This window comes from Capra hircus, chromosome 17 (assembly GCF_001704415.2).
Source record: "Capra hircus breed San Clemente chromosome 17, ASM170441v1, whole genome shotgun sequence".
Classification (NCBI taxonomy): Eukaryota; Metazoa; Chordata; class Mammalia; order Artiodactyla; family Bovidae; genus Capra; species Capra hircus.
This window is the reverse complement of record NC_030824.1, coordinates 67,553,109-67,568,048: the sequence shown is the minus strand read 5'-3', so window position 1 is coordinate 67,568,048 and position 14,940 is coordinate 67,553,109. Positions and strand designations below refer to the sequence as shown.

The following is a 14,940-nucleotide window of genomic DNA, read 5'->3' as shown; positions in this document are numbered from 1 at the left end:
GTATTTTCTATCAGGTAACTTTATTTAATTCTTTGCAGGGAACTCAGCACATCCACGGAGAAGGCAATGGCACCCCACTCCAGTACTCTTGCCTGGAAAAACCCATGGGCGGAGGAGCCTGGTGGGCTGCAGTCCATGGGGTCGCTAAGAGTCGGACATGACTGAGCGACTTCTCTTCCACTTTTCACTTTCATGCACTGGAGAAGGAAATGGCAACCCACTCCAGTGTTCTTGCTTGGAGAATCCCAGGGACGGGGGAGCCTGGTGGGCTGCCATCTCTGGGGTCGCACAGAGTCGGACACGACTGAGGCGGCTTAGCAGCAGCAGCAGCAGCACATCCAAAATCTACCTTGATTATGTATTTCTTTAATGGTTTACTGTTCATATCCTCCCATCAGTAAATAACCAGCAGGAAGACAGAGGTCTTTTCTGTCTTGTCATTATATTCCCCCAACACCTTTCATGGGGCTTGGCTTACTGACTATACTTATTGACTATATTACTTATTGACTATATTACTTATTGACTATATTACTTATTGACTATACAATAAGTAATCATTGACTGAATGAATGAGAATATAATTAATAGGTAAATAATAACCACCCAGTGGTTTTTTCCTGAATTTCCTTTTCCTAAAGTTTTTTTTTTTTTTTTTTTGGCTTAATTTTTACAGGTACTTCTATTGTGACTATAAAAGCTTTTGCTCCAGACTCAATTCGGGACAACATTAAATACTCAGTTTTTAGTGGAAATGAAGATGGAGTTTTTTCCTTGTGTTCTAAATCAGGTAACCCTTCTCTATGCTTTATTTTCTGCTCCACTTAATGTTACTAGTAAGGCATGCATCTGCAAAGAAAATTCAAGATTGGAAAGGTAGAAATTGTTAGATGTAAATAATTTCAAAGTTAGACAACAAAGCATTTTTATGGTAGCTGATGAAATATCAGAAAATATTTGTTTATGTGTATTCTGTAAGAATTCTATTCCTCACATTTCCAAGTTAAGCAGTATCTGTCCTACCCTACCTGTTATTTGGTGATAAATTGGTTTCTACTTATAATTTACCTATCCATTTGGGAAAATTGGGAATGTAATAGGGAGATCAGTGAGAATGGGGTTGAACTGAAAATAAGCACACATGTCTAGCCTTAGGAAATTTTCATCAGAGATTCTTCCAATTCGCCACTTAATGTCAACAGTGCAACAAAAAAGGAAAGCTGGAAAGGTTTCTATGTGGTGGTAAAGAAATTACTTCCAAATACAGCATGTATTAAATTTAGCTTTAATAAGACCATTATTGTGCCTTAAATGAATACCAATTGATTATTTGAAACATTCTTTTTTTAATCTAACAGCTATGTCATAGATATGTATCTACTGCTTCGTTGTCAAACCTCCAGAAGAATGTTTTTAATAATTTCTGTATTACCGTACAACTGCCTTATTTAATCCATACTGTGTACACATGGGAAGAATTGAGAGGGGGGTCATTTCTTAAGCAAAAGCCTTCCCCTTCAGGGTAGTGTTACTTTTTTATATACATTCAGCCTTTGCTCAGCAAACTCTCTGATGTAGCCTGCAAGAAGTCTTCATCTCTTCACCCCATCATGTGGTTAATGAATGGTTCAGGAAGCCTATTGGCAAGAAGGCCATTTGCGAATACCACCAAAACTTTTTCCCCACCAGTCATTAAGTCTCTAGCAGTCTGATATCTGAGGGTTCTAGGAAAGGAGCTGAGATTAGAACGTTTAGGGAGAAGCTAAATATGAGTTTGCACATTTTCCCAGGTCACCCAAATCCTTTTGCCCCATCACCCCTAAGATGACCCAGGCTTGGCCTTATTTTCTCTAGTCTCTCATTAAAATGAAGATAGAACACACCTAAGGGTTAGTTCAAAGTGGTCATCTACAGAAAACTCTCTAGTTTTAATTAAATAGTGATTGACTTAAGTTGAAATGTATTTCAAACTTTTATTGTGTCAGACACGACTGAAGTGACTTAGCAGCAGCAGCAGCAGCAGCAGCAGCAGCAGCAGCTATAAGCTGTTATGTTGAGAGATATACAACTGTTTAATAAACAACAGTAAAATCAAAGGCCACATCTTTACCACCCATCTCCAAATAAGAGACTGAACCTCAAGAAGCCCCTGTGTGCCCCTTCCCTCTCATAGCTGTCTTATTTCACCCCAGACATAATCGGTAAATCAGTAATCTCTTTGCTATTGAACACTACCTTTTTTTTTATTATAATTTCCCCTTTATGTTTGAATCCTTAAACAGTGCATTTTTTTATTTACTTTGACTTAAACATCATAGTAGAATCACAATGAATAACTCTTCTGTGGATTGCTTTTTGCTCAACATTTTTACATGATGTGTAGTACAGAAGCTATTAAAGAAGAATAGCAAAGAATGATATGTACCTGCTTCCAAGGTTACAAAATAGAACACTGTCATTATTACTCATGTTCCCTTTGGGCCATTTTTTGATTGCATCTTTTCTCTCCACTGCTCCAGGCTGATTAATGCCCAGACTTCAGGTATAACTATTTCCTTGTGAATATACTAAATGCATTCCTACAAATAGAAATTTAGTAGAAGCATTGGGTTTGCTTTGAATTTACCTAAATAGATTAAAAAAATACCCTAAGTATTTATTGATATTGGGCTTCCCAAGTGGCACTAGTGGTAAAGAACCCACCTGCCAATGCAGGTAGACATTGAAGACGTGGGTTTGATCCCTGAATTGGGAAGATCCCCTGGAGGAGTGCACAACAACCCATTATAGTATTCTTGTCTAGAGAATTTTATGGACAAAGGAGCCTGGCAGGATGCAGTCCATAGCATTGCACAGAATCAGACATGACTGAAGTGACTTAGCATGCATGCATGCATTCTATTGATAGGTTTTTTAAATTCAGAGTTAGAATCATCCATGCTAAAGTGTGTCACTGGCATTCTTTTATTCTTTTATTTTCTTTTATTCTATTCTTTTATTTTCATTGCTTTATGATATGCTATTGTAAATCTATATCACGCGTTATTTATCCATCTGCTATTGATGAGCAGTGAGGTTTTCTTGTCTGGGGATATAATGAACAATCTCATATATGTGTCTTCTGGTGCACAAGTAAAGAGTTCTTTAAGCCCTGAAGTGTAGGCTGGACAAATACCTCAGAGGTTGCCTATGTTCAGCTGTACAGATGGTGCCAACTTGTGTTATGAACTAGTTCCCCCATTATATTCTACACGCATCCAATGAGAGCTGTCTCTGTTTACTTCCTCTTGCCAAGCTGGTGGGTGTGAAATATTATCCCACTGTGGTTTTAACTTAGATTTTCTTTCTACTAGTGAGTTTGGGCATGTTTTCATAGTTTATTGAGCATTTCTATTTTCTTCTATATGACATGCATATTGATATTTTTGCCTATTTTTCTTCAAGATTGTGTTTTTCTTTCTGAAGTGTAAAGACTTTAAATATATTTTATTATTATTCATCCTTTGGTTTTGTTACAAATTTTTTTTTTTATAATTTATGGCCTATCTTTCAGTCTTTTAATGATATGTTTTGATTTTAATGTTGTTATTGGTTGGTTGCTAAGTTGTGTCCAACTCTTTCAAGACCCCAGGGACTTGTAGCCTGCCAGGCTTCTCTGTCCATGGGATTTCCCAAGCAAGAATACTAGAATGGGTTGCCATTTCCTTTTCCGGGGGATCTTCCTGACCCTGGGATTGAGCCTGTATCTCCTGCATTGGCAAGTGAATTCTTTACCACTGAGCCACCAGGGAAGATCAATTTTAGAATGAATCAATCTTTTACTTTTTGGTTTGCCTTTTTAATATGTTGTTTAGCATATTCTTCCCTTCCTTGAGATCGTGAAATTATTCTTACATTGTCTTTTAAACATTTTATAGTCTTCCTATGTTTCATATTTTCATCTTTAGTGCATCTAGTGCATTGATTTTTGTGTTTTACGTGAGTTATGAATAGCCATTTCTTTTTTCCTACCCTTTCTTTTTCTTCCCTTTCCTTTCTTTTTTTTCTTAAAACCATGATTGCCTGTTATTCTAATGACAATAACCTTCTCCTGTGATCTGCAGTACCATCATGATCATATGTATATATATCATGTTTCCATGACTTTTCCATTCCTTTCTTTGTCTATCCAAATGCCAGCACCACACTCTCTTAATTACCTTGGCTTTGTAAGTCTTCATATTAGCGAAGCAGCACTCCCTCCCTCAATATTTACCCCATCCTCATGCTCTGCCTCAAATAACAATATATTGGCTATTATCGGTCATTTGCTCTAACATAAAACATTGTATCCACTTGTTAAGTTTTACAGACACATACACACACACACACCACACACACATGTCTACTGGGATTGTTTTTCTACAAAAAGGATATTTATTCATGAATATTGCAGTAATATACAGCTCATCACATCTTCATTAATGTAACCCACATACCTATGGCATGCATATTTTATTTCAGGTGAAAACTCACCCAAATTAATGAGAAAAATGTCAAAAAAAATCATATAGCTTCAATCTAGAATTTAGTCATCAGGGCAAAACATCTTCCTTTTAAATCTTGCAAAGTTTATATAACTATGCATTGTAGGTAACAATCATCTAATAAAATTTTTCCTCTTTGATGATTTTTCTTTTTTATTTGTTATAAGAATATCTAACATTAAATTTTCTCTCTTAACAAATTTTAAGTGTACAAAACTGTATGTTAACTATAGGCACACCATTGTGCAGCAGATCTCTAAAACATATTCATCTTGCATAACTGAAACTTCATTTCCCACTAAACAGCGACCCCATTTCACCCTGCCCTGCCTCTGGTAATCACCATTCTACTCTCTGCTTCTGAGTTTTCTATTTTAGATCTGTCACATAAGTGGAATCAAGCAATATTTCTCTTTCTATGGCTGGTTTATTTCACTAAATGTAGTGTCCTCAAGGTTCGTCTATGTTGTTATATGGCAGGATATTATTTGTTAAGGCTGAATAATCTACCATTATATGAATATATCATATTTTCTTTATCCATTCATCTATTGATGGATATTTAGTTTGTTGGAATTTTTACTGGAATTGTATTAACCTGCAAATTAAAGTGATTGTCTGAGAAGGCTTTATAAATAGTTCAGGAAAGAAGAGGAGCATAAAGCAAGGGAGAAAGGGAAAGATATACCCAACTGAATACAGAGTTCCAGAGAATAGCAAGGAGAGATAAGAAGGCCTTTTTCAGTGAACAATGCAAAAAGAAGAAGAACACAATTGAATGAGAAAGACTAGAGATTTCTTCAAGAAAACTGGAGATATCAAGAGAACATTTCATGTAAGGATGGGCACAATAAAGACAGAATTTGTAAGGACCTAACAGAAGGAGAAGAGATTAAGAAGAACACAGAAAAACTATACAAAGAAAGGTCTTCATGACCCAGATAACCATAACAGTGAAGCCACTCACCTAGAACCAGATATCCTGGAGTGTGAAGTCAAGTAGACCTTAGGAAGCATCACTACAAACAAAGCTAGTGGAGGTGATGAAATTCCAGCTGAGCTATGTAAAATCCTAAAAGATGATGCTGTTAAAGTGCTGTACTCAATATGCCAGCAAATTTGGAAAACTCAGCAGTAGCCACAGGACAGGAAAATGTCAGTTTTCATTCCAATCCCATAGAGAGGCAATGCCAAAGAATGTTCAAACTACTGTACAATTGGGCTCATTTCACGTGATAGCTAGGTTATGCTCAAAATCCTTCAAGCTAAGCTTCAGCAGTATGTGAACTGAAAACTTGCAGATGGACAAGCTGGGTTTCAAGAAGGCAGAGGAACCAGAGATCAAATTGCCAACAATCTTTGGATCATAGAGAAAACAAGGGAGTGTCAGGAAAAAACATCTACTTTTGCTTCTTTGGCTACACTAAAGGCTTTGACTATATGGATCACAGCAGATCATGGAAAATTCTTGAAGAGATGGGAGTGACCAAACCACCTTATCTGCCTCCTAAGAAACCTGTATGCAGGTCAAGAAGAAACAGTTAGAATTGGACATGGAACAATGGACATTTGAACAATGGTTCAAAATTGGGAAAGAAGTAAGACAAGGCTGTATACTGTCACCCTGTGTATTTAACTTCTATGCATTGTACATCATGTGGAATGTCAGGCTGCATGAATCACAAGCTGGAATCAAGATTGCCAGGAGAGATATTAACAACCCCAGATATGCAGGTGATACCTCTGTAATGGCAGAAAGTAAAGAGGAACTAAGAGCCTCTTGATGAGAGTGAAAGAAGAGAGTTAAAAAGCTGGCTTGAAACTCAACATTAAAAAAACACTAAAAAAAAAAATCATAAAAAAAAAAAAAGATCATGGCATCTGGTCCCATTACTTCATGACAAATAGAAAAGAAAAAGTGGAAACAGTGACAGATTTTACTTTCTTGGGCTCCAAAGTCACTGCAGACAGTGACGGAAGCCATGAAATTAAAAGACAAGGATAAAAGTTATCCTTGGACGGATAGCTGTGAGAAAACTAGACAGCGCGTTAAAAACAGAGACATTGCTTTGCTGACAAAGGCCTGTATAGTCAAGGTTATGATTTTTCCAATAGTCATGTACAGATGTGAGAGTTGGATCATAAAGAAAGGTGAGCACAAAAGAATTGATGCTTTCGAATTTTGTTTCTGTAGAAGACTCTTTAGAGCCCCTTTGACTGAAGAAGATGAAACCAGTCAATCCTAAGGAAATCATCCCTGAATACTCATTGAAAGAACTGATACTGAAGCTCCAATACTTTGGCCACCTGATGCAAAGAACCGATTCATTGGCAAAAACCCTGATACTGGGAAAGATTGAAGGCAAAAGGAAAAAGGGATGGCAGAGGATGAGATGATCAAAACAGCATCACTGACTCAATGGACAGGAATTTGTGCAAACTCCAAGAGATAATGTAGGACAGAGGAACCTGGCATGCTGCAGTCATGGAGTTGCAAAAAGCTGGGCATGACTTAGTGACTGAACAACAGCAACAACATATTAGTTTGGGGGAAAATGTGTATCTTTACAGTATTATCTTCTAATCCAAGATTGATATGGAAATTCATACCATTTTTTTCCTTTACTAATTTTAATAGCATTATTTTTCTGCAGCATATGTCTTGCTAAATTTAGCCTAAATATTTTATACTTTTTCTTGCTGAGGTAAATGAAATATGCTTCTTTCTGGCAGTGTAGCTTTGTTTACTTGAAATTAGCTTTTATATTTTGATTTCATATCTAGAAAACTTGTAAACTCTTACTGATTCTGCTATTTTTCTGTACATTTGACATATACAATCATCTGGAAATGATGATTTTCCCATGTTTGTTGGAAGTTATGTAGGTTTTTCTCTTCTTTTATTGGTTAGCCTAGCTATTTTGACAGGCATAATTAAAACCTGTGTGCATCCTCAGTTGCTCAATTATGTTCAACTCTTTGCAACCCTTTGGACTGTAATCTGCCACACCCCTCTGTCCATAGGATTTTCCAGGCAAGAATATTGGAGTGGGTTACCATTTCCTCCTCCAGAGGATCTTCCTGACCCAGGGATCAAACCTAAATCTCATGTGTCTCCTGCATTGAAGGTGGATTCTTTACTGCTCAGCCATCAGGGAAGCCCCAATTAAAGTCTAACATTAATCAATATCTTGCTCTTAAATACCTGTGATTTAGAATTCTTTATCTCCTAATATCTGCTTTTGCAATTTGTAAGGTTTTCTTGACCACAAATTTAGGTCTTTCAAATTAGGCATTATTAATGTTTTTAAATGGATTCATCTGCTTGTTTTCTACTTTCTTTCCTATTAGTAAGTATTCTTTCTTACATCTCAGACTTAACTTAAAATAATTTTATTTCTACTCAAAGTACATCCTTTAATGAGAAGCTGTTACAATGAACTTTCCCAGATTTTGTTTATTTAAAAATGTCATTATTCAGTTCTTGTTTTTAAGAGATATTTTTGCTTGGCTCAGAATTTCAGGCTCACAGTTATTTTCTCTTTATTTAAGACATTGCTCTCTGTCTTCTGGTTTCCAGTTGTACTAATAAGTCAGCTGTTGATATAAATACCATTTATTTATATCTTTCTTTGGAACTTTAGTTAGACAAATATTGGGACCATATTACTGTCTCTTACATCCTTTTCCATATTTCTCATTTCTATATGCCTCTTCTCTTCAGCCTAAGGTAGTACACTTTTCATTTCTCTAAGTTTTCTTTAATTATATTTCAATTTCTGGTATTTTAAATAAGTAATCTCGTTCCTTGCTCTTGTTTTCAACCTTATTTTAATATATTTTAATATATTTAATACAATATTACATATTATATGTCCAATAACTTCTGCATTTAAGGTTTTGAAAATTTGTTCTGCTACCTCTGAATTTGCTGGCTGACGTTCATGGTGCCCTGTTTCTCTGTGATTTGGGGGCTTGTTAACTATAGACTACACATTGTTGTGGAAATTTTTTATTTGAGGATTTTTTGATGCACTTTAATACACACACACAATTTATCAAGCATTTTAGTTGCTTTTATCATGCAGGTTATTCCAATATATAGTTTACCATAATTTTGTCAAGAAATATTTCTAAGGATCTTAAATTATAATATTACATCCATCTTTCATTCCACCTTTGCCACATAATCATTAAACTTGTGTCAAAAGGCATTTAATGTAGGTTTTACCAATGTATGTATTTTAAAACATATGCCAAAGTAGAAAACTGGTGTGTATGATAAATCTCACGTTTTGATCTCTCATGTTATATTCACTTTTCTTTAGGGTAAAAGTGTGAGAAAATCATTTTATTAGTTATTGGTTTGGTAAGGTATGACTAGTTGGCTCTCTGGTGAGAACTGTTTTCTGCCCAGTTGTGCCTGAGTGTGCCCTGTGCCACAGTCACAAACCAAAGTTTACTTTTGCATCTAAACTTGTTGTCACTGTGGCTTAAAAATATCTACTACTCACTGTTTAAACCAGAAGGAATTTTGCAGTTTGACTAACATTGTGCATGTAAATAACAAGTGGTAGTTTTCATTCTATTATTTGCTGCTGCTGCTGCTGCTGAGTCACTTCAGTCGTGTCCGACTCTGTGCGACCCCATAGACGGCAGCCCACCAGGCTCCCCCATCCCTGGGATTCTCCAGACAAGAACACTGGAGTGGGTTGCCATTTCCTTCTCCAATGCACGAAAGTGAAAAGCGAAAGTGAAGTCGTTCAGTTGTGTCCGACTCCTAGCGACCCCATACTGACATAAAACAAAGTGATCAAACTTCCAGTGTTTCAAGGATGTAGCTTTAGAGGAGAGAGTTTAAAAGCTTTGGGATAACAAATATTTATCACGTTCTACTTTGGGCGTATGCTTATGCATGTACACAGTTTGTAATTGACTGAAGTAACCCGATTATGCTATCTAGCATTGAGTATTTGAAAAATCTTAATATCATTTTGATGTGTATAACTTGGATAAAAGCTATGTGTGTCCATATATCAGAAGAAAAGTATTGCTGCAATTTTCTTCTCAAGTTATTAAATATATAACTGGCACACTAACATGTAAGAATGAGCAAAAAGTTGATATTTGTGAGCCTCTTACTCAAAAGAAAGCATGGACTTCTGCCCCTACTATTAGACAGAACCCAATAGTACTTTCATCTCCTTGGTGACAGCAGATCCCAGACATCTCTAAGAAAAAATATACATCAATCATCCAAGGCAAATCGGGTATCTGGTAGGTATGCCTGCCTTGAATCGTCTCACAGACTGGTTATTGTCTTTTCTATTTGCACAGCTTTCACAGCATGTGCCAATTATTATGCCAAAAATAAAAACCAAGCAAGGAAAGCATTAGAACTACAGATTCATTCCAAGTGCAAAATTCCAATTATCAAGCCTAAACACAACCCTTTTATTAAAAAAAGAAAATCCACTTTGATCTGCACTATGATTGGCACACTTTCTACTAAGTGACACTGGCAATTAAGTGTTGTGTTTCAATTTTATTTTTCTTTACTAATAGTAACAGAACACGATAGCAGGCTGAATGCCCTGTTTGGTGGAGACAGAGTTCCAGATGAGAGCCTTGAACCAATGTCAGCTGGGGCCCCTCTCTCATTTGGAGGTGTGGGTTCAGCCCTTGTTCCATAGAGACTTCTGAAAGCTATCTTCTTTCATTACCAGCTCATCAAAAAATGCATCTTAATAATTTTTCAGCTGCCTATCATTAAATCTACTCTGAATTTTCTATCAGGGATTTTGGTAACATCAGTCTGTGATTTGTAAAAGTAATTTAGTTTTCTAAAATTGATAACTGAGTCTGATGACAATAAAAGTGAATTGATGAATTTTTAAATTTGGTATTGTAGTTAGTTTTTCATATAGAATATAAGTATTTGTTTTCTTAGTAATAGAACAGAAGCAATAAATTACCTCCCACAATGCTCAGTGCTAGAGTTAGACTTTTTAGAAAAGGCTATGATAACTATTTGGAGGAGGGCATGGCAACCCACTGCAGTATTCTTGCCTGGAGAATCCCCACGGTCAGAGAAGCCTGGCGGGCTACAGTCCATAGGGTCACAAAGAGTCAGACACGTCTGAAGTGAGTTAGCACGCACGAATGCATGATTACCATTAGCACCCAGGTAGGTACATGATAACCTCAAGTTTCCTTGGCCAATTCTGGTTCTCTAGGGAAACTGGATCAGATAGATCAGAACTGTGACTCTAGGCCATATTTCCAGAAACTATACAGATTATTTCACCAGAAGACCAAATTTGTAATAACTCATGCTATTAAATGTTCTCCTTCTAAATTCAGAGCATATGTAGGTATTAAATCTGTATCTGATGGTGGAGGGGGTGAGAGACATGGGAGGACACTGGACTCTGTATCATGTAACTACAAAGAGATTCACACATGCACTGAGTTACTCTGTAAGCAACCTTTGGGGCCATCCTTCAGAGCCCTGTTTTACAGAAGGTGAGCCTCTGCTCGACAGAACCTGAGTTACTTCCTACCGGTCACAAGCTTAGTATTGGGGAAGCCAGGTACTTTACCTAGGTAAAGTATCCAGGGCTAGGATTTGTGCTTGGTTTCAGGTATCTCAAACTTCAAATCAGTACCCATTTTAGCAAATTCCATTTGGTGGAACTTCTGACAGTGAGAGCTGAGTAAATCATGACAGTGGAGTAATAATAACAATAAATTCAGTAAGAAATTTAATTGTAAAGGGGAAGAAATAAAACAGAGTAGAAACTTGAGAAGAAAATTATGTCAGGAGAGGAAGTTTCTTAATCCAGAGGAAAACCTGTGCAGGGCACAACCCCCAAGGCTCAGTTTCCCTCACCTGGTTCTACTTGTTGCCTCGGGTTGGAACAGATATTATTAGGTGCATCTGTATGCCAGATCCTGAGCTGGGCATTGGGAAGAGGATGGTGTAAGAGGTAACCGTGCTCACCTTGGTAAATCTAAGAAACCAAGGGGAGTAACTCAGCAGAAACAGGTGAACAAAGGCTCTGCAGGCACTTTGGGAGATACTATATGTTAGAGACATATATGGTGATGGTATAGGCTGGAAAGAGGATCCACAGAAGTGGGGACAACCCCAGATGGATGGAAAAGCCTACAGGGAAATTCTAAAATGTGTGTTTGAGAAGCAGAACATGAATTGCCGGGGTCCAGCCCTGGTGGATCCAGGGTGATTCGAAGGTGGGGATGGAGTCTGCGTCCTTGGAAATAACTTATTTAATTACAGATAGAGAGGGATTAGAAAATTAGCAGAGAAAAAGAGGCTGAATAACTTGGTTTACATGGAATACCAATAACCACCTACGTAGGCCACAGGCATCTTCCCGTTCTCCCAAAGGAGAGGAGGCACTGAGGGCCGCCCCCCCCACCCCCACCCCGGTCTGATCTTAGAAGCCCAGGCAAAATTAGCAGGCTTGGTGGGTACCCATGCACCAGATGGGAATTCGGCCAGAAAATAGTAGGAGAGAAAAAGAATGACATGGGGGAATCAGTCTTTCCGGAAACTGATCCGATTTCTTTATTTTGGGGTTTGCTTATATACCTTTTGTTACACGTAGGGATGAATACAGAGTCACACGGGGGTCAGCAGTCCTGACCTTTATCAAAATCAGGTGCTTTACATAAAAAATCTTAGGGGTTTTACATCATCTTCTGGCCATGAGGCCTGCTGACATTTTACGACCCTTTCTTTCTGATAATCAAAAAACTTATTTTTTCCAAGGGTGTTTTTTCTTAAACCAGGCACCACCCTCCAAATAAAGTTGCATTCCTATAGGGTGAGGGTGTAGTGAGTTACAATCAAGAAAGGAATTTACTTAACCCAAGGTTAACATGATTAATCTTAAAGGTTAATACTTATTTCTCCTATATGCTATGATTATATGCTATATGATTATAAGGGCAGGGAATATGGAGATTTAGCAGCAAGCATCAGCCCAACAAATGAAAATCCATTTACCAATGCTCCCTTTAAGATCTATTTAGTCTTAAGATAGTGATAAAGTTACATTTTTACATAGCAAGGACACAGTGATTTATAACAAAGTACAGTGATATATTACAAAAGAGAAAATCCATTAACTCAAAAAGTCTAACATCAAAAACTACTATATTTCCTTTTCTATATTCCAAATACATTGATTAATATATTCCCAGGTGCCTAAGGATATGGAGGCCTGGCGGCAATCATTGACTCAACAATGAGAAAAGCCCTATGCTAATTAAGACTCTCAAAATACTCCAAAACTCTCTCTGCTGTTAATGGTTGAGAGGTAGTAAACAATCATGTGGTAGTGGCAGGAGTATGGATAATCCTGTCACACAAGCTAGTTTGCCAGCAGAGAGGTTTGACCTGAGACACCCTTGTCACGCCCAGGGCAGGGAATTAGCAGCAATTATTGGCACAACAAATGAAAAACCCTTCACCAATATAATTCCTAACCAACCCACTATACTAATAATTTCTAACTTCCCAAAAGAATTTGCCTTTAGTAAATATAAAACATCTCCTGCCTCTCACAGTCGGGAGGCTGTGAACAATCACATGTGGCCGGACGAACCTATACAGGCGGGCTAGATAACCTTCAGAGGAGTCCGCTCTTGTCATGCCCAGGAATTTTTATTGACTTGGAGCTGCACGTTTAATCCTTCTCCGAGAGAACCAGTGGGGAACAGCCCCTCATGAAGTCAGAGGTGTAGGCGAGAGCATGAAACAGTAAAGTAGATAGACTCTGGTTTTGGGGTAGATGCTCGGGAACGGGGGGTTTCCTGAGGCTTGATCACGCCTTTGCGTATGCCAAGCCTCCTTCCTCATGACCTTTGCAATGGGCGGAGTTCCTCACGCTGGCCCCCAGCATGGCTCCAGGCAATATGAGTGTTAGCATCAGAGCAGAGAGAGCAAAGAGGAGAAAGAGATTAATGAGATTTCTCAGGTGGGAGGATCTGAAGCAAGTGGTCCTGGGGAGGCTAAAATGCTGAGCTTCATCATAATTGTTGTGGAAGCCAATCAAGGGCTTTAAAGATAGTCACAGTGCCTTTTTAAAATTATTTGATTCAGAATGGGAACTGGATGAGTGCAGAGGCCAGTAAGTGGGCTAATGCAGGGGACAAGGTGGGAAATGCTGGTTGCTTGGAGGAGGGCAGCAGCAGGGAGAGGGTGAATCCAGAGATGTCTGACTGCAAAGACCTGGCAATGGACTAAATACAGAGACAGAAGGATGACTAAAGACAGAATGCTCAGATCTCAGATGTTTCATGGTTTCTTTCCCTCCTACATGTTTGAACTGTGTAAATGTCTGCCTCTTCTCACCTTTTGTCACAATGACCCCAGACACTAGGAAAGGGGGTTCCAGCCAGTGGGAGGCATTGAAGAGGAGGAGAGCATGTGAGCATCAGAGATAAAATCATTTTCTATTCTTTTTTTTTTTTCCTCTCTGGAAATAAAAATAGGAGAAGTCACTGTGAAAGAACCCAAGTTTCTTGATTTTGAAGTCAGAAAAGAAGTTCAACTCATCGTTTTAGCTGAAAGTAGGGGGCATAGAGCCTACAGCAAAGTAGCAGTCTTTATCCAAGATCTGAACGATCATCCACCACACTTTGAGCAAAGCGTTTACCAGGTGTCAGTGTCTGAGGGCCAGTTCTACAATCATCACATTGTACAGGTAATAGAAACATGTTTTATATGTGTGTGTGTGTGTGTGTGAATTTTTATCACTGTACATCCAAATACCTAAAGACCTTTTCCAGGACATTAATTGTCATTGTTTCCTTGGCATATGCATTACATGATGTACTGGATGGAACCTTAGGTTGAAGGAAGTCTGGAGTTTCTGAGTTCACTACCCTTAGTCCCTTCTTTCTGTGCTCTGAACCCCCCTGCCAATGCAGGAGATGCGGGAAATGTAGATTCGTTTCCTGGGTAGAGAAGTTCCCCTGGAAGAGGAAATGGCAACCTACTCCAGTACCCTTGACTGGAGAATCCCATGGACAGAAGAGTCTAGGTGGCTACGGTGCATAGGGTCGCAAAGAGTTGGGTATAACTGAGCATCTTAGCATGCATACACATACATGTAGCACCCAGCTGCTCTTTCTAGGGACCCTGTTGGAGATCAGCAGGGAGTCTAGATGGGCACAAAAAGCAGCCCACCTTCTAAGTGTGTACAGTTTAGTGGAGAAGTCAGAAGTGTACAATTTAAATTTCTAATGTGATAATAGAAAAGCGTATACTGAAAGTTGTGCAAGCTGAGAGGAAACACAGACAGGTCCCGATGTTTGCACTTGGCGTTAAAGGGTGAGCAGGCATTTCCCAAGTGGAGCTGTAGCCAGACATGTGCAGAATGAG

General features: G+C 38.3%; 1 protein-coding gene across 1 annotated transcript in view; it reads left to right on the top strand.

Moving 5' to 3' along the window:
- DCHS2 (dachsous cadherin-related 2) overlaps nt 1-14,940 on the top strand; it is a 349,085-nt gene that overhangs the window by 296,429 nt on the left and 37,716 nt on the right. The window contains exons 14-15 of the mRNA XM_018061397.1: nt 677-790; nt 14,049-14,260. Coding sequence (XP_017916886.1) covers nt 677-790; nt 14,049-14,260 — 326 coding nt within the window. The remainder of the gene's footprint in view (nt 1-676; nt 791-14,048; nt 14,261-14,940) is intronic.